The sequence below is a fragment of the Styela clava genome, chromosome 9 (assembly GCF_964204865.1).
Source record: "Styela clava chromosome 9, kaStyClav1.hap1.2, whole genome shotgun sequence".
NCBI classification, from domain to species: Eukaryota; Metazoa; Chordata; class Ascidiacea; order Stolidobranchia; family Styelidae; genus Styela; species Styela clava.
This window is the reverse complement of record NC_135258.1, coordinates 166,234-186,759: the sequence shown is the minus strand read 5'-3', so window position 1 is coordinate 186,759 and position 20,526 is coordinate 166,234. Positions and strand designations below refer to the sequence as shown.

General features: G+C 36.0%; 1 protein-coding gene across 1 annotated transcript in view; it reads right to left on the bottom strand.

The window, feature by feature from the left end:
* The window catches only part of LOC120339593 (uncharacterized), a 69,074-nt gene extending 48,879 nt beyond the window's left edge, over positions 1-20,195 (bottom strand). Inside the window, exons 1-11 of the mRNA XM_078116074.1 lie at positions 19,990-20,195; positions 17,301-17,450; positions 13,730-13,855; positions 13,046-13,195; positions 12,039-12,161; positions 11,550-11,657; positions 9,670-9,750; positions 8,746-8,823; positions 7,287-7,382; positions 4,348-5,781; positions 3,736-4,046 (exon numbers count right to left, since the gene is read on the bottom strand). Coding sequence (XP_077972200.1) covers positions 3,736-4,046; positions 4,348-5,781; positions 7,287-7,382; positions 8,746-8,823; positions 9,670-9,750; positions 11,550-11,657; positions 12,039-12,161; positions 13,046-13,195; positions 13,730-13,855; positions 17,301-17,450; positions 19,990-20,038 — 2,706 coding nt within the window. The 5' untranslated portion in view covers positions 20,039-20,195. The remainder of the gene's footprint in view (positions 1-3,735; positions 4,047-4,347; positions 5,782-7,286; positions 7,383-8,745; positions 8,824-9,669; positions 9,751-11,549; positions 11,658-12,038; positions 12,162-13,045; positions 13,196-13,729; positions 13,856-17,300; positions 17,451-19,989) is intronic.
* Between the last annotated feature and the right edge of the window lie 331 nt (positions 20,196-20,526).

The window sequence follows — 20,526 nt, the reverse complement described above, 5'->3', positions numbered from 1 at the left end:
AACTGTACAGATAATAGAGAGAAGTATTTTTCCTTTTTTTTGGGGCTTCTGAATTCATGGAAGTCTTGAGTAGGATGATTTTCCAGGACGATACTAATAAAGTTGGGTTGGGATTAATTAGTCTTAGGACCAAAATTGCTGCCTTCCAAGTGTTTAAACATCTGGTCTCTCTTACTAACCCCAGGCAATTCTGGTATAGAGAGGCCCAATACAACCTTGGAAGCAAGATAAAATTTGTAAACCCAATTTAATACAGCAATTCAATTCACCACTCCATCTGTGTGCTTGAACCTTGGTTGTGGGGATTTAATCTTTTTAAAAGATTGGATCGAGGAATGGGCATCCTCTAGCCTCCTACCATCTACCTACTCAAGACTCCTTGGGTAAAGAACCAAACATTCTCCTACTGATGTCATGGGAATCTATTCTCTTAATCTGATCTCCTTAGTCGACATATAGAACATCATTTTAATGACTATAAAAGCGAGGTATCTTTTGTGATGGAAGCAGACCGGGTTTAAGCATGATAAATATAATAATTGTTTACTTAAACTGGACTGCAAATTTTACAAATCCGGGCATGACAACTGGGATGGAATGTTTGCTCTAGCATATCGTAGAGAATCCTTGCCATCTTAAATAAAAGATATCTTCTAAAACAAATACAACAAAAATAGCACTCTATCCGTCCTGACATGGAATGGTAACCGGACGAGAGGCTGTGGTTCGCCATATGGTTAACAGTCTTATCGTATTTCCCCTTTCACGGGATAAATATGTAAATCCTTTTCTCTCCTAACATGCAAACCCATGCAGAATATTCAGAGATGTTATGGTAAGAGCTCGGCGGTGTGGCGCATCGAACTAAGCGTTAGGAATACGCTCGCCACCGCATCTTCGATTACCCTTCGTGGGTTCGAATCCCATGCGGGGATGATCATGTGCGAGAGGATTGCTGGACTCCTCGCCGCCGTAGGGTGGTTCACGTAACCGCTGGTCGGTTACGGCTTCCTCCACGATCAAGTCCATGCTTCCGAAAAACAAATAACTGGCTATAACTAATCTCATACCCGATTTGGACTGGTAACAGGAGCCGTCTTATCGGATTTCCTCTCCCCCGGGATAAATATGTAAATCATATCCTATCCTACCCTTTATTCCTCTTCACGATGCGCCAGACCACTGAGCCGATGCTATCCGAAAGGGAAGCATTATTTAAACACTAATCGCAGTGCTTTGAGAAAAGATGACTCACATTCACTAAAGTTGTAAATATCAAAAAAGGTACATGATAGCGACTTCCACCAATAAATTTGGTCGCAATATTGAATGAACACGTACGCAAGCAAATTGAGCAGATGCAAATTGAGGAAATAATGTTCTGCAAACCAGTTATTTTTCGAAATTTACATAAACACAAAAACAATGTAAAAAACAAAAAACTTTCCCTCCCTTTTTAAGTTTTCTGAGAGTTTGGGAAAGTCACCATTGAAAGTGTGTGATTTTCACAGACCAATATTAATAGCATCAGCATCGCTAATTGTTTTCTTCGACGTGAAGTTTTTATTTAGGAAGTGAACATTGGTAATAAGTTGCTCAAGAATGGACTATGATATAGATCTCAAGGGTTATCAATCAAATTATAGCGATTTGCTGTGTCTAAAATATAATTTTGTAGCTGATGATCGCATATTAAAGCGTTTTCACGCATAGTTCCAGACGATGAACGGTGAATTATCGGTGTTTTCACGGCATGAGACATTCTCTCGTATGTAGGGCACCACACTTGACCTTCCCCTGAATATGATGATAAAAACCCAATTGAATCATCAATATTTTAATTTGATAAAATAAATTTTATTCCTTGAAATTAAATCGCAGATATTGTTTTTTTCTAACGGTAAATTCCAAAAATAATTGAGTGGCAGCACTGCCACGGAGTGGAGTCCGTGTTGTAAATACGCGATATCACTAAATATTCAGGAAGTATTTCATAAGTGCAGATTGCTTTGATAGAGTGAACTTAATTTGTTGTGAGTCATAGAAACCGCGAGTTACTTTTAACACAATTATTAAAGTAAGATATTTTAAACATGCCCTTATCGGCCTATATTGACTATTTTATGCAACAGTAAAATTATATTCTATTCAATTCAAGAGTCTTGCTGCACACGAACACCAATATATTTCTGTAACTGCCTAATGTTAGGGGTATCGAGGCGATGAATATTTATTTTTGATATACCGGTACTATTATACTTCTTATGTATTATTATTGGAAAACATTAATTTTTACTCTCTGGTATTTGACAGCAGTAGTTAGAGTGTTTGCACTGAATTTCCTATTCACCTTTTGAATTCGAATTCGTGACGTAACAACAAACTGGAGCTGCCGCCGTCGCAAGTTTCGCTGAATTCTGAATTCCGATCAACAAAAATTGGAAAAAACTATTCGAATACAATGCTAAACAGAAACGAAAACGATAAGGACATCCTTAGTACCGAGTCTATACAGGCTATACTTGCCATATCTTAATTGACAATTGCTTACTACCAGCGCACTTTCATTTAAGTTTTCATAAAGTTTGATATGTCTAATACAGGGTGTTCTAAGGTTATCGGTCTCGCGAGCCACACTATTATTTTGGTATTGTTTGCGGGTCACAAAAGTGCCAAGAATAGGTAAACTATACATACAAACCACTTTTAATGTCCAAACACATTGATCATTATTAGTCATTTATCAAGCTAAAACATGCTAATACCACCAAAAAAATTATAGAAAAGTGCAAAAGTCTTCCCTTATCTACATTTAGTGTATTATTTCAAACTCCTTATAATGGGAAAATTGTCATAAAGAGAAAATGCCGTTTCAGGTTGTCATCGACACAACTTGCAGACATATTGAGCTTTCTGTTTAAACTCATGTTTACAAACTGACTTATAAATAACTGCAGATTGATTGATCACCAAACTTTACCAAATTTAGGATACAGGGGGGTAATTACTAAATTTTCTGACATATATGCAGTAATACTGTTTAGGCCGGTTGCAAAAACACTCCCAGCAGAAAGTATATTGTTTGGCCATAACATTACTATTAGTTACCAGGTATAGGGATCCCAGGCTAATAGATTCCTTATTAAATTTTTAGTTTTCCATGAAGCCTATTTTACTAGCATATATCCCCAACTAAAATAGTAGAAAGCCAGTTAACAATTTAGACTAGCCAAGCACATTATGCAACTTTGCTAGTTGCCCCAGCTAGCCATAACACTATTCAATTCAGTGACATTGATGATGTAACAATATGTCAAACGGTTTTTATGATGAAACAACATCAATTGCGATTTTTCATTTCACCCTCCCGTAAATGAGACGTGGGCCACAGATAGTTAGGTGTGGAATGCGAGCCTGGGTTTAGACCACCCTGGTCGAATTCACCGCTTACAGTATATACAGAAAAATAGGAATCTAGTTTCTGAAACCTTATGGTGCAAGAAGCAATTCAACTTTATGGAAGTTGGATTCAGGTGAAGTTTATTTGAGATATTAGGCAAAAACGAAGCTGTTTTAAACCTACTTTTCGCCACAATTTGGGCTCGAACTATACAGATACAAATGATTTAGCTCTCGAAAACTTTAACAACAAATGACTGTAAGTCATCACAAAGAGTGTTTGGAATTACAAATAATTGTTTCAATCATAATCTAAGATTGGAATAATATGCACACCTTCAAACAGGAACCTTTTAGATTTGACTGCAGGATATGAGCCAACTCAGCATTGAGATTACACTGTATAAGACGAACCAGATCTAGTTGGTTGCAGCGTCGCATGACTGATGACATGGCATGCATTCCTGCTGCAGTGAAGGATACACGGTCAAAATTGATGTTCTTGATGCAGGATTGAATGAGATCGGTGTCGTTAGCTTCATACAATGCTCCATACAGCTCCAACTTCTGATATGATGACAAATAGTCACTTGACAGAGATGCGAGAAAATCTTTCAGAATTCTTCTCTTCTCATCTTGTCTGGCATCTGATAAGTACCGGTATAAAAAATGTATATAATTTGAGTTCGGAGTTGAAACATAATTCTTAAGGTGATTACTGTAAGTGGAAACACATTGTGAATCATGAGGGGAATACTTGTGGTTGTGGGCAAAAGGTATCATTGAGCAGAGTAGATAGCATAACTGTTATGACTAGACAACAGGCTGCAATTAAAGTACCGTATATAATGAATCCTTCATGTTGACTTTTTCTTTCAAGTATCAAAATACTGGTTGTCAACCAGATGTGAAATTGGTATGAAAGACATGACAAAGTATTAAACTTACCAGGAGAAAAGTTTGTTATGAGTTTGCTTTCAATATCAGGGTTCAGAATAATTCCACTTAGTAGACGACGAACAACTGCCCAGTGATCGCCTTCAATCTCAGTTTCAACAAAGTTGCGAAACATGGTAGAATCCATATTTGATATATAGAGAGCGGATAAAATTTCTTGGATGACTTGATGACTGAAGAACATCAGATGGTCTACTTCCATGAGACGTTGGTTAAACATGCTTTTCCCAGGTACGTTGATAATAATGTCATTAACTTCATGGGATTCAAGTTTAACTTTTTCAAGATCATGAATTGTGAAAATAACTCTCTTTTCTTTAGTGCCATCGAATGACATTTTCATCAAGTTGCAAAGTATTTGTTGAATTTGTTTGTCGTTTTTTTTTTTTAATCCATGGGTGTGATCGGATCGCGTGAAAATGCGGAGGATTTCTAGCACGACCTCGGTCATAGTATCTGCCAGTTTCTCGGGGTTGAACTTACAAACGATTGCATTATAAATTAGGAAAAGTGGAACAGATGAAAACGCAATAAGTGCCGGTGACTGCATTGTTAATTTCTCCCAAGCTTTTTCTCCGGTGTCTCCCATAACCGCAATGAACAACCTCTTAACGTCATCTAGATTCAGACCAGCAAGGGCAGTTATAAATTGAGGCCTCAGTTCTAAAGGGAGGCGTGCTATTCTGTGCTCACGTGAAGAAATCACGATTGTCATCTTGGGAAAGAGATGGCCTGTTATGAGATTGTACATGATAGTTGCTGTGCTCGATTTATCAGTATACCTCATCTTGTTGTGTTTTTTTTCAATGAGACTCCAAGTTGCCTGATCCAGGCCATCAAGGAACAGAATGCACTTTGACTGATTTTCTTGCATCCATTTATAGCCACTTTCTACAGCTGGTTCTGCGAGTCCTGGCTCTATTTTTCCAAATAATAGTTCATGTGGACTGATTTTATCATCTTCTGTAGTTCCATTGAAAATTGGAATATCTTTTATTTCCAGGTAATGAAAAAATTCAAAGCGACGTTCCGGCTTCAATTTTTCATCAGCTTGGGCTTCGTCTGCGATTTTCAGTCTTCCGGCGAGACGTTTTGTCATTGTCGTTTTCCCGCTACCGGCCTGTCCGATCATGGCGGTGTACCTGTATTTTTTGCTGCGTAACTGTTCTACGAGTTCATCTAGAGAAATAAGTTCTCCATATTTTTCTTCACTTTTTTTAACTGAAAATCCAGGCTCGGTATTATATTCAGTAACTTTGGGGGCCATTTCTCCTCTGTAGAAATCAGGCACTTCTCTAAGTTGGGGATTTACTTCAAAGTCTGGTTCATTTAATTTTTGTGCTCTGTAATTTTCTGTAATGTTCACTTTTGTTATATTTGTGGTTCTCTCGTTGAAACAGTCAATAAATTCTGTTGTGTGCTCTCCTAAAAAGTTTTCAAAAACAATATTAAGTTTGCTGTACAACACTAAATTGTCATACAATACTGTAAGTTCCAGGGATGGCCATTTCCTTATAGTAAACTATTCCGAATACATTCTAAAATCAGCGATTTTTGTTTTAGTTTTTTAATAGGCAATAAGCTTCAATATAAATCTCAGAATAAAGTCACAAACTAACAGAATATGTACACAAAGTAATTGATAGTTTATAAGTATCAAATCGAATTGTATTCAGATAAATAAGTATATTTTCTGAAAGTAATAAAATTCATTCATATTTTACTTACTGTATGTGTAGAATATTGTTATGCCTTAAATTAGCAATAAGTTAGAGCAGGAGTGTGCAAACTGCGGCCCGCAAATGAAAATCGTGGGGCTCGCGAAAAGTGATAATTTTGAATATTATACACGCGACTTGAGTTTTCAGTTTAGTTAATCTGGTACATGCAAGAAATTCCAATCTCTTTGCATCGCAAAGCCTAGACCAGTACCTGTCAATGTCATATTAGCAAATCTAGCATATTCTTGTTCCAACTGAACTCACTGAATTCGTTTAAAGTCGGTGTGACAATAAATTTGAAAACCTGTTTTCTTTAGAAATTTATGCGTTTTCAAGAATCATCGCTTGCAACTACAGTAGAAACTCTACCTACAAAATTAATTTGTTTAGTAAGCCTCTTTGTAGGTAAAAATTTTGTAATCAGGGACATATATTACTTGTAAATGTCTTAATCCGTTCTAAGCCCCCACAAAACTCGGATATAATATTTGTATAAAGTATAATAATGTTTAAAATCCGTAACAATACCATGCTAGAATTGAATTAATGCCTAATAAATAAGAAACGTACACATGGAAAATAGAAATGACAGTGCATTACAGAATAAAAACTAAGAACAGTATATTTGTTATCTCCGGCATTGTCTGACTAAGCTAGGTTAAATGAAGACCACAGAGAGTGGCAGGACGGCGGTGGGAAGAGGCGGAAAAGTTGACCGATGAGGGAGAATGTAATATACAAAAATGAGCACACACACATGAAATTCAAATTTTTTTTATGCTTTACGCTGTAAATTATACTTTCTACACTTTGATTGTTGGGTTATCGTAAGTTTATTTAAACAGAGCAATAAAATATTGAAAGGTTGTAAAAAGGTTGTCATATCAAATTAACAGGTATTCTCAGGTGAACATTGCATAACTTATGAATAACATTTTGTTCTATTGTCGAGTTTTTAGGAGTCCAATATATAACTAAAGTAGTAGTTAGCCGACGACAACTAACGAATTAGTTTGCATATATAAGTCGATAAAAAAAGGTAACAGAAGCAGCAAATTTTCGTTATAGAGTAAATTAGTACAGTATTTTTTAGTCTGGGTGTGAATCACATATGTTGTTATTCAGGGGACTCACAATATGAAGCTATGATATAATATTGCTTTAGACTAATATTGTATAAAAAGACTGAATATTATCCTTAGTTCATACCTGATGAATAGGAAATCTCCTTTTTTTTCTTTTTTGATTCGGCAGATGGTGCATCATTCTGCACTTGATGTTGTGGTTCAGCTGTAGGTGGCGTTGCTGAAATTGAAATATATATTTGGACAATGCCGGGATTAAATTCTATGATAAAAGTACAATTTTACTCTACCTTGAGACGTGCTGGGTGCGTAACAATTCCATAAATTATGCAGGACATTGTTTTGGCCCAGACTAAGAAGTCACTATTCATTGCAATAACCCCCCTCCCACCCCAAGAGTAATATGCCAATGACTCATCACTCAGGAAGTTGAAAAAAAATTCTCACAAACTTTTCAGTGCTATGTATTGTCCCAAAGTACATATTTCATACCCTAATTTGACCAAATTTACTGTCATAGTCAAGTTTATTTTTTTCATCCAGTAAAAAAAATTAACATCCAATATTAAGACGAATAATATTGAATACACATTTCACTGGGGAAGGGAAGCCGCGGGGAACCAAAGCTGGTTATCAAGCAGCGACACCCAAGGTTCAGATATCTGAATATACATTAGACAAGTTTTAGCAACTTGATTGTTGGAGAACTGTTATCATAAGCGAGGCTTGGTAGGTGAACCATCTAATCGATAGTTACACAACCAGCTGGATCGTGGTTGTGGAGAATAATATTTTTAATAAGGAGGTTCAAATTAGGAGTCGCATCATCTTGTAGTCCAGCTTGTGGTGCAGCTGCCAGGAGTCAATCATACAAATAGTGCAGGAAGTTTGTGTGCATTAGGACTGTCAATAACTCACTGTAAGTATTTTGGAATAGAGAATAGTAATAAATGTAAATTACTGATGTTTTGGAAGTTGCTTTTTATCATCAAAATGAATTGCAGCCAATAGTTGTGACTAAATTTCAAGCATTTTTCAATATGTAGGCATTATAACATTACTCATAAATACTGTGTTTGTACTATCGCCTTTTTACCCAGAAAGAAATCGCAGTTGCTATTCCGGGTTGGTCAAGTCGGAATCAACCGGTGGCCGCAGTCCTACACTATATGCTAAGATTAACATGTTTATCCCAAAGCAAAAAAGAGAGCCGATAAGTCTGCTAAATCATATGGTGAACCACGGCCTCTCGTCCGGTTATCAGTCCAATTTGGGTATGGAATAGTTAGCCAGTTATCTGTTCAGTCAGATACATGAATTTGATGGTGGTGGAAGCCGTAACTGACCAACAGTTATGTGAACCACCCTACGGCGACGAGAAGTCCAGTAATCCTTTAGCAGATAATTATCTACACATGATTCAAACTAGCGAGCTCTGGCAGAGAAACCAGAGGTGCCACGTAGACCATATTCCTAAAGTTTAGCACAATGCGCTACACATCCCAGCTTGATCCAACATCGAATTTAGCAATCCACAACATTGAGACATTTACCTTGATCAAATTCAAAAAATAATTAGTTACCTGTATGTTCTATGTTGATGTTGACAGGGGCATGAAAAATTGTGGTTGCTACTTTTGCTTTAGTTAACGTTGCTTTACCTAAAAAATTTATATAGAGAGGCTTTAAGTATAATATACCACCAATGCATGATACGCAGATTATTTTAGCATATAAAGCACGAAAATTTTTCAATCTCCATGCACAATAGGCACAAACATTTAGTGATTTATGACGCTAAAAGTTTGCCGACAAAGTTAGAGAAACGACAGCAGTTAACAGATGTACAGCTCAATCCTATCAACTTTGATTCACAATTTTTTCAACGCTTGAGTTAATTAAATATTTCGGACCCTTGTTACTTTTATTAACCATAACGTTTTCTTTGACTAGTATATGCTTCTCCCAAAACAAGCATGTTTTGATTAAAATTAAAAGACTCACGAGTCACGATCATTATATATGAGAATTATTAGCCAGTTGACCATGAAATATCGACTAATATTTTTTGACATTTTCTTTGTCCGTGCATAATACGCACGCACCTTATTTTAAGAAGACAACATTTGACCTTGAAAATGCATATTATACGTCGGAAAATTCATTGATTTGAAACGAATAGGAAGCTTGCAGCTGAGTCTCCTGAAAATCCTCGTTTCGATCGTTTAATTTGAGAAAAAAAATAGGAAATTTTATTGTTTATTTTGTATTGAAGTGTCGTCAAATGTATATTTGGGGAATAGAAAATCGTTAAAACTTGGCAACTTACATTTTGCTTATGTTAAATCGCACAACTACATGCTGTTTGGTATTAGATCATATCCTTGAGTTGAAAAATTTCACAAAATTTTTATTTTTTTTTAAATTTGGGTCACTTGAAAAAATATTGGGAACCACTGGACTAATCAGTTCAACAACTTACAAACAATACAATACTAAGTGCTTACCAGCATCCATGTAAATGTTTGATGAATCAATATCAACATTAACTTTAGCGGATTTCTTTGCTTTCAAATATGTTGCAGAACCTTAAATGAAGAATGATAAATAAGGATGATACATACTTTTAAATTAGAATTTATTGAGTTTTTTAATTTTTCAGAATAAAATCTTTTTAAACAGTTTTTATGAATACAAACATGCACAGAGAAACATCATAGGATTGGGAGTCATATTTATTCTGTATAATACATGTATGTTTACCTCCCGCCACATTGCATGGTGCTAGAAGGTCATAATAGAGAAACAAGGCCTACCTATGTTTTAGACCAGTGTTTCCCAACCCAAGTCCGCGGTCTCAAATGAGTCCGCAGAGCGTTAAAATGAGTCCGCAACGAGTCAGAAATCCACTGCGGGCCGCAAACGTTTTCTGCGAAACTTAATTAACTATCAGCCAATTTAGGATTTGCGTTAGAATTTACAAAAAAAATGAAAAGTCAGTTTTTTTCACATGACATTAATCGCGTCAATATTTATTTTTTTTAGGATTTACAAAAAAAGATGAAAAGTCAGTTTTTTTCACATGACATTAATTGCGTCAATAATTACTGTTTACTGAGTAGGGCTGGGCATATATTCACTATTAGAATAGCATATTTACTAATCGAAAATTTGGTAACATGTGATGCGACAGGACTTTTGCGAGTCGCTTAATCAAACGATTGGATTTAACAACTCACTTGTGGATTTCCGACGAAAACAAGAGTCTGTATACACTTCGATAGATTTGTAATAGGTGTTTCTCGCGAGTTCAAACAACGAGGAATAAAAAAAATTTCTGGTAGGTGTAAATGGTGGCAACCCAAATTTTCTAAATAAAAAGCGGTCGCAACCCATATAAAAAGGCTTTTTTTAGACATTGCAAATCGCAAAATTTCGGGTGCTACCGTAGTATACGTACCAGGGCATTTTCCTTTAGGATTCTTTGCTTTACTGCCTCCAGATTGGTACGCACAGTAGTAATGTCGAACTCACACAGATTTGTCGAATTCACAAAAATACGAGTCAAAACAAGATATAATCGTGCACTTTACCACGCATTTTTGTGTCCACGGATTGTCATGATATTTTCTGAGTAGTATTGCACTTTTTTCGTCAACACAACCGCAGAATAAAAGAATCACACATGGGGATGGATTGAATAGTTTATGCAACAGAAAAAATCATTGAAAAGTCGGCTCTTTTAACGAGTGACGTATACGCGACGATTACTTCAGAAGTTGTTCACGAGAATTTCAAGGCGATGAATATGTATTCTTGATTTACTAATATATATACTTCAAATATATTTTAATAAATACTAAATCGAGTTGTACATTCTGGAAATTTATAGCAGATAGTATGATTTTTTCTAACAGCGATAACAAATTCGCAAGATCGCAAAAATTATGTATCAAAGCTGAATATATTCAGGCAATATATTCTCTCATTATTATGTTCGCAGATGGCAGTGGAATTTTAAAAAAGTAATGCTTTTATCTTGTCGTAGGTCGACGCAACCGCGAGTTACCATGATGAACACAAATAAATTAAAATAGAAATACATTTTAAATTCTCGTCGTTGTCATGGAATGAACGACAGTGCGACAGAAAAATCCATTATACACCAAAAATGTCGGCTCTTTTAACGAACGAGTAATTGCGGCGAATTTCCGATTTTGAAATTCGTTGTGTTTGGTTTTTCTGTTGTGTTTGGTTTTATTGCTTCTTTACACAGAGTACGATTGCAATAAACGCACTTTGAGTCCGCAAAGGTTTTCGCCGGTGAGAAAATAGTCTGCGGCCAAAAAAGGTTGGGAAACGCTGTTTTAGACACATCAAGATATACCTGGTGAGGGTGGATCCCCTTCATAGACAGGATCGAATGCTGTGGCAGCAACTGGTAATGGTTGATGGGTCGGGGGTGAAGATATTGAAAAGTCTGAAGAAGATGCATCTGGAGAGAAATATAAATTCATGTTCAAAAAAGTTGAAATATGCTGCCATACGATGCTAGTCAACATGTTAACATTCTAGAAAAAGTTGTTCAAATGTAGTGACCAAAAGTGACCTGGACAATATTACTAGAAGATATAAAATCCTCATTAACAGCTGTTTTCATTGTGGCGTTGAAAGAAGTCAGTCATGCAAATAGTGCATGAAGTTTTATCTCACCATAGGTAATTTTTGAAAAAAAAATACACTAAAATACATTATCAATTTTAAGAATTTTTTTTTCATCAAAATAAAATTGCAGCCAAAATTTGGAAGGAATTAGTTAGCCAGACTTCCAGTAATGATTTGTATGGAAATACTCGATATTATTCTTGGTTCATACCTAATATAGAGGAAATTCCTCTTTTCTTCAATTTTTTTTCGGCAGATTCTGCATCATCCTGCTCTTGATGTTGTGGTGCAGTCGCATCATGTTGTATTCCAGCTAGTGATGCAGGTGGCGGTGCTGAAATTAAAGTATATATCCAATGCAGGGATTATATTGTGTGAGTGTGATGAAAAGACAATTTTTCAAAATCAAAACTAGCACCCAGCAAAAGGTCCAGAAATTGCCTTAACTGAACTAGCAAGTTACTATTCATTGGAATACCCCTCTAGAGTAATCTCATGTGTGTCATGGAAAGTTGAAAAAATTACCATCAATTTCATGGCTATGCATTGTTCTAAAGCACATTTATTATGTCCTAAAGTGACCAAATTTACTGGACTGTGGTAGGAAAAATAATGTTTTTAATGGCGGAAGTCAACTTTAAATATAAATTGGGCACAACCACTGTTATGGCCATTCCCTTACTTGCTATAAGGAAAAAACAATCTGTAGGGTATGTCTAGAAATGCAGCAACTTCCAAAGACCATGTTAAGTCATCTAGCACTTTGTGGCTGCACCGTCAGGTTTGTTGTGATATGTAATAACAGTTTTTTTACCTTCATGAATTCTATTCGCTTAAATTTGTCTTTTCTAAACATCACCCAAGTGTGATTAGATAGCTTTTGCACGACCCACCCACAAGTGACAAACAAATCGAATTGAGATTATCCTACTCAAATAATTCGTTTTAAGAACGACAGTTACTGAGATCAGGTTAGAAAGCAATATGAGATGAATATATTAGCATATATTGCTAGGCATATATTGCTCGAGAAATTGTATTCCAACTCAGATATAACAAGCAGAATTGTATATGGTAGGAGCTCGAAGAGGCCATTTTCTACCTAAACAGCAGTATCTCACACCTGTTGTTGTTCAGGGGATTCGGCATGATAGCTTGGAATATTTCTTCAATCTATTTTGTATAAAAATACTCGATAATATTATCCTGGGTTCTTACCTGATAAGGAAGAAATTTTCTTTTTCCTCCTGTTCTTCTTTTTCTTCCTCCTTTTTTTCTTGAATGATGCTCGATCAACTTGTGCTTGATCTGGTAGCTCAACAGCATCCTGTTGTAGTGCGCTTTGTGGTGCAGACAGAGATGGCGCAGCTAAAATTGAAACATATATTTAGACAATGACGTAATTATTTTGTGTGATAAAAAACGTGCACGCCAATGATTTCTCTTTTTTGACATGATTATGGAAATGGACTTTTGAAAATTTGAATAGAAAATTGCCACACCCATGACCATTACAGCACTTTTTATAAAAGCCTTCTACAGTGTCTTTTAGCCTGGGTTAGACAACCAATATATTAAAAAAATCCGGATATATAAAATTGGATAGGCTATATTGAAATAAAAAGATTTAAATTGCCAGTAGTGTCCCTGTTAGAAGAGTATTAACAGAACCTTGTTCAGAGAGAGAATGTAAAACTCTCCAGCTAAAAATTTCACAATGATTTAGTAGCCTAGAAATTGTATTTCAATACAGAATCTAATATTTATTCAAGCAGGATTGTATAGGAGCGCTAACAGGACATTTCACACCTGCTGTTGTTCAGAGGATAGTACATGTAAGCTTGTACTATCGCATTACACTAGTTTTGTATGAAAATACTCCAAATTATTCTTGGTTCATACCTAAGGAAAAGGAAATTGCCTTTTTCTTCCTTTTTGCCTCGGGAGATGCTGCATCATCCTTCACTTGATGTTGTGGTGCAGCCACATTATGTTGTAGTTCAGCTTGTGCAGCTGCAGGTAGCAGTGCTGAAATTGAAGTATATATTTAGACAATGCAGGAATTATATTCTGTGGTAAAAATACAAGTTTTCAAACCCAAAGCTGTCTAGCGGACCTTGCTCTGCCTGGTGACACACCTGGCATATAACAATCAATTATGCCGGCATTATTTTGGCCCAGACCAGCAAGTCACTATTCATTGCAATGCACCTTAAAAATAGGATGCTAACGACTGATGCATGACATTTAATATAGATTGAGCACAAAGCACTCTTTACGACTGTCCCCTTCTATGCAATAGACCAGGGGTAGTCATGAGTAGTCGATCGCATCTGATGTCGAGTGAATTTAATAGCATACCCCAAAAATCCAGTTTCATGCAGTGCCTGTTGTGTGTTTTAAAACAGGAGGAATATAATATTGTACATGCGTAAAATATGATACACATGACATACACCAGGGTGGTCCAAGGTTGAGAGGTTGGCGGGCCGCAAAAACTTCTGAAGAGGTCTCTCGGGCCGCAGTCGGAGAAAACCCAAAACTGATCAAAACATCGCGAGTTTTCTTACTATAGATATAATAAGAATGAGAGTTATCGTTCTAATCAGTTTTTCAAGAAGACTATACGAAGTCTTTAGTTTTTTAAAATTGCTGCCCGAGAAATATCGTGGTATTTTTGATATCTTTTCTCGTGTTTATTATATATTTTTCATTCGGGATAGGTATTACTTTAAAACACACCAGATACTGTGATTTAACGATGTTGTGGGTAAGGAAATACGTTTCCTCTTAGTTTACTCGGTCACCCTTTTTCTACACTCATTGTATGATTAATTCGTATATGTATTTGAAAAAATTTATGACTTGTAGCGTGAGCAGGACTAGTGCTACATTCAAAAAACAACCATGTATAGACCCAGATAAAAAAAAAACTTGATTGCGCGGCGCCAAGTCATTTTTGCGGTTCGTCATTGCTGTCGCATCGGCTTGGTTCAGTCTGCACAAGACAATTCATTCCCCTTCTACCGACAACAGAACGCCATTCCCATCATATAGGCACCGTCTTGACGTTTATAGATATAACAATGAAATTCTGTGATTTTAACAAACATCAATCCCGATATCGGGATTAGGAAAATGACTATTCCAAGTTGGAATAGTTTTAAAATTATATTGTTAATAAATACAAATATCTGCCAATGGTTTAGTAGAATACGCTAAAATTATTCTGCTGGCCGCATGCAGACCGCGGGCCGCAGTTTGGACCACCTTGTAATACACTATTGGAGTCTAGACAAGTCCGATAGCGCAATTCAAGTTTCGCCGCTGCCAAGGTTTAGGAATGAACTTTGCGGGTCATGACTGACAAATGATCCTACAATATCTTCTGCAGTATGCAACAAATTTCATTTTTAACGATAGAAGTGACATCTTGCCTTACATCTGATATGTAATATTAGAATAAATCTCAAATGTAAATGATGAAACATTTAATCCGGGTACAATTACGTAATTGAATTAAATCTAATTAAAAATACATATTTTCACATTACAAATACATTAAAAAAAATTTCCATTTAAAATACATATTTTCGTGGCGATTTCATTAGAAAAGTGCCCACAGATCCAAGCTTATTGGCGGCGGTAGAATTTTTTGTATGCGTGTGTGAAATTATCTGCATATCATTCAGTACTCACTCGTTTATGTGTGTGACATTATTGTCGATCGGGAGCTATTTTGAAGATTTTAGTTGATCACCGTCGAAAGCAGGTTGGCTACCCCTGCTATAGACAAACACAACATATGAAGCATGTTTAAAACAAAGTAACTTCCAAAGACCGTGTTAATTCATTTGACACTTTGTCACCTTCCCGTTAAGTTTGTTGAGGGAAACATGATAAAAGTTGTTTTGACTATGGCTTTTATGGAATTTTATTTCTCTAAATTTGTCTTTTCTAAACCTTGCTCATGTCATAAAACAATTATCACTGAAGAGTGATTTGATAACTTTCAAAAAATTAAAGCACATGTCTTTATTATAATTATAACCATCCACGTAATGTGTTTTATCGCCAGAAGTCTTTTCCTAAGGTCTCCCAACTGAAATTGGTAATCTTAAACCATTGTATTACTTAGTTTATATTACATATACAGCCCTCCTATGGACTTTTCCCCGACCTTAAACCCCCAAAAAAATTTTCACATACTTTACCATTGCAAAATTTTCGGGGCTATTTTAAGAGTGCCTTTGCGAGTTGGCGCCTGTAAACTGGAGTATGTGTTTCAAACCATCATTATGATTCATTGCATACAACAATATGTTTTTAAAAAGTACAGGTAAAGAATTTTAGCCTAGTCTATCACAGCTATTTCTACACTAATTTTTTCTTACTGCAATTAAATTAAAACTCCTAGGAAGACAGAGTGATCATTTAATTATCTGATTTATATTTAAGTTTCCGAAACACAACAAAAAACTAACGAATACAGTTCAAAAACGCGAAAACGAAGTAATGTTTACGACCACGCTTGTCTGAGCGGATGCGAAAAGGGAGCATTGTTACGTCACTTTTTGCATCTTGCTGATTGGCCAATGTCATGAAGTAAACAAGGAAGTCGATGCTCGGAAAAAGGTCCATTGCAGACTGGTGACGACAAATCTACCAAAAACACTCGCTGCGACGGTGGCCGCATTCCATTGGTCTATCTCTAAATTTTATGGTACCTGTATATCCTCGCATATGAGGCGACCCTAAAATTCGTAACATGTCGCATATATCACAGCAAATGGTTGCAGAAAAGAATTTATGAAATGATAACTAATATTGTCAATGTCGCAGCAAGGTTCGGGGTAGAAACCCCCCATGAAAATTTTTAAAAAAATGAAAAATATGCCAATGACATGTATGTTTGAATTTTGTTAAAATCATTGATTGTTTTCGTCATAAGTTTTGTATTAAGATCAAAAGCTTTTTTATACCCTGCAAATTGCAAAATTCTGTGGCACACTTTTTGCGTTCTAAAACTACCGACGAGGCCTGACGTGACTTCCCAGGATAATTAATGTAAAGTAAATTTATTTAATTTTTGGAAAATAATTTTAATCAGATGGATTTTTCTTTCAGTGATATCGTAAAAATATTATGAGTGGCAGCATTGCGATGAAGCGGGATGTGCCACTGAAGTGTTGCGGGAATAGCTCAAATTGGGCGCTCCAGGAGGAACCAAGTTTTGTAAAGGGACTGAAATCTATGGGCAGTTGGTATATTCACTTGGTTAACACAGACAATCCCGAACTCGTAATAGTACTAAAAAAGCAAAATTTGAGATGCAATCTCTAACGGGCTATTTTCTACCTAAACAGCAGTTGTTCACTGCTGTTGTTTAGGAGACTTCCACACGGAAACTTGTAATATTGCTTTAGTATAATATTGTATAAAAATGCTCAATAATATTATCCTGGAGACATACCTGGTAAAGAGGGAATTTCCTTTTTCTTCTTGTTCTTCTTTTTCTTCTTCCTTTTTTTCTTGGAGGATGCTCGATCAGCTTGAGCTTGAAGTTGTGGCTCAACAATATCACGTTGTAGTGCGACTTGTGGCGCAGACAGAGATGGCGCAGCTAAAATTGAAACATAAATTGGGACACTGCCGGAATTATTTTATGTGATGAAAAAACGCGCAGGCCAATGAGTTCTCTTCTTTAACATGATTACAATACACATGACAAAACTAAAAAGCAGTGATTTCACAGGATTTTCAGAAGTGCATTTTCGAAAATTGGAATAAAAAATTGCCACGTCCATGACCATTACAGCATTTGTTATAAAGGCCGTCTACAGTATCTGTTAGCCTGGATTACGGTACACAACCAATTATATCAAAAAATTCTGATATCTAAAAAATTGGATAGGCTATATTGAAATAAAAAGATTTCGATTGCCATTAGTGTCCCTAGTTAGAATAGCTTAAACCAGCGGTTCCCAACCTTTCTACCCTGGCGGACCGGTAAAATTAGATTAAATGTACTCGCGGACCGGCAAAAATTGAAATGGCCGTAACAGAAAAGAATAACATATATTTGCGTCTTATAATGCAATGTCGGGCACTCAATATGCTTCTAGACAAAAAAAAGCACACTTTAAAACATTTCACACGAAGAATAACTATCAAATAATGTGCCGACCAAAAATTAAAAATGAGTGAAACATAAAATAATACCATATATTTGCGTAATGAAATGCAGTGCTGGGCACCCATTATGCGTAAGAAAGGCACACATAAAATTCTCACATTAAAATCATGCACAATTAACTCCTGTGAAAATTTTGCTGCTGTTTCGTTTCCAATACAAGATTGCGAACGAGGCAAAGAAGTTTTTGCAACACGTAGCTCTGCAGCCGCGTGCATCCGATTTCGCTGCCTCGTTTCAATCAAAGTGAGGTTTAATTGATTGATGAGAATGTTTTTTCGCATAACGCAGTAACTGGCTGAAAAGACGGACCACAGTTTGATTGCTCGATTACTTGGCGATGGGTATTCGTTATCAAGAGATATCTAAAATTGTGATAAGTAATTCTTCTTCAATCTGGACTGTAAAGAAGAATCACAATTTTTATCAAGCCTTTTCTTTTTCATTGGGTTCATAATATTAATCCCTCTGCAGTTAATCGACGCCTCAAACGGAATGAATTTGCATTACAATGACAAAGTCGTCGATAACTTGGCGACAAGCTCAAAATCCTACTGTGTCTGGAAAAGATCTCTGCGGCCCATGCTTTTTTTTGCGTGTATCGCGTGACCACCTGTGGGGTCGCAACAAGTTCATATCTTACTGGATTATTATACTGTTCTTGACTGTTTTCTAGTTTAAACGAGGAGATATCCATTACGTTTCATATGAATGGTCATATTAATCAGGAAAAGCACGCAGAACAGAAAAAGCACGCGTGCCGATTTTTAGGCTTCTCAATTTTGCGAGATTTGATGGAGCGCATTCGCGATGAATCGGAGCTGGAAAAGCGAAAAGTGTGAGTGATCGGCGCCAACATGTCGCGAAAGACGTCGTAATATGACGGCAGAAGAGAACTGCGTAATGAGCCAACGCAACTTTGTCTACGGTAAAGCGATTGAAACGGCATAAAAACAACAAAACAACGAAATTTCTTGCGGACCGGCAAAAAATCTTCGCGGACCGGCACCGGTCCGCGGACCGGCGGTTGGGAACCACTGGCTTAAACAGAACCTTGTTCAGAGAACAAATGTACAGATACATAAACGAAAAATTCTGGTATATGAGATTTGGTATGTAAAAAACCGTCTAATAACACTAGAAACCTTGTTAAAACTCTTAAAAACAGTGAAAACCCGTCTAAAAACACTAGAAACCTTGCTGAAATGATTAAAAAACAGTGAAAAACCATCTACAAAGACTAGAAACCTTGCTAAAACGCCTAAAAACAGTGAAAAACTGTCTAAAAACCCCAAAAAAACAACCTGGAACGCTTAAAAACAGTGAAAAACCGTCTGAAAACACTAGAAATCTTGCTAAAACGCTTAAAAAATTTCAAATACCAGTGATGATCCTAGTAAAAGTAGTTACCTAACAGAACCTTGTTCAGAAAGAAAATGTAGAACTCCCAAAAAAAAATCACAAATATTCGTTAGCTACTTGGATTTATCGCTTTAGGAATTGTATCCACTTGTATCATCTATCTAATCAAGCATAATTGTTTACGGTAGGAGCTCTAATAGGTTATTTTCTACCTAAACAGCAGCAGTTCACATCTGCTTGCTGAATGTGATCTACTTGAACTACGCCTGCTTGAGCAACAATCTGATTTATATGTGCTGCATGCAGTTCATTGATTTGTGCCCCTGAAACAAAATTTATTTTTGAAACCATAATATGCATTTTGTCTGATAAAACAAAAATATAGGTTTATGATTCAAACTATGATTCGTTAGCAAAATGTCCCTTGCATGATAATATTCAAATAAGGTTTAAACAGTGCTTGAGCAATTGGTCTGAACCAAATTAGTGAGCAATGCTGCAACTACTAATCAAACATCAAACAGGATATAAATATGAAACAGGTTCTCACTGACAAGTTTGTTCTGACATTTTTGATTTAAAAATTACAAAAATTACAAATACATACCTATAATGTTCACATTAGCTCCCTCTTGTGGTTGATCTTGATCTGCCATTTTTAGACAACTTTTGAAACGTCTTTTCTCTCTCCAGGATAAATATGTAAATCCGATCCTATTTCAAAGTCACGTCTTCTTCCACAGACCACATACAGGAATCTTCAATAGCCAGATAGCTATCCTCATATATGAAATAGACTAGAAACCTATTTTAAATTTCTATTCAATAAATAAAATATTTTATTGAGTGGTCAATGCTAGAACACAACTCAGGATTAATTTAATTATAAAACATCAGTAAATACCGGTACATGTCACAATATGTGAAAAAATGCATGATATTTTGACAAATTTGTACAGTTTATTAAAACTAATCCATGATTGTGCTGTCTGTCTCAATCACAATAGCATATATATATATATATATATAGGGCTGTTTTGTATATTTTGAAGAAGAAAAGATATTTTTATCTTTTCAAAATCCACAATTATCTGAATTGAGAGCTTGGTACCAACTGCAAGTATCACTTTATGTAAAATATTTG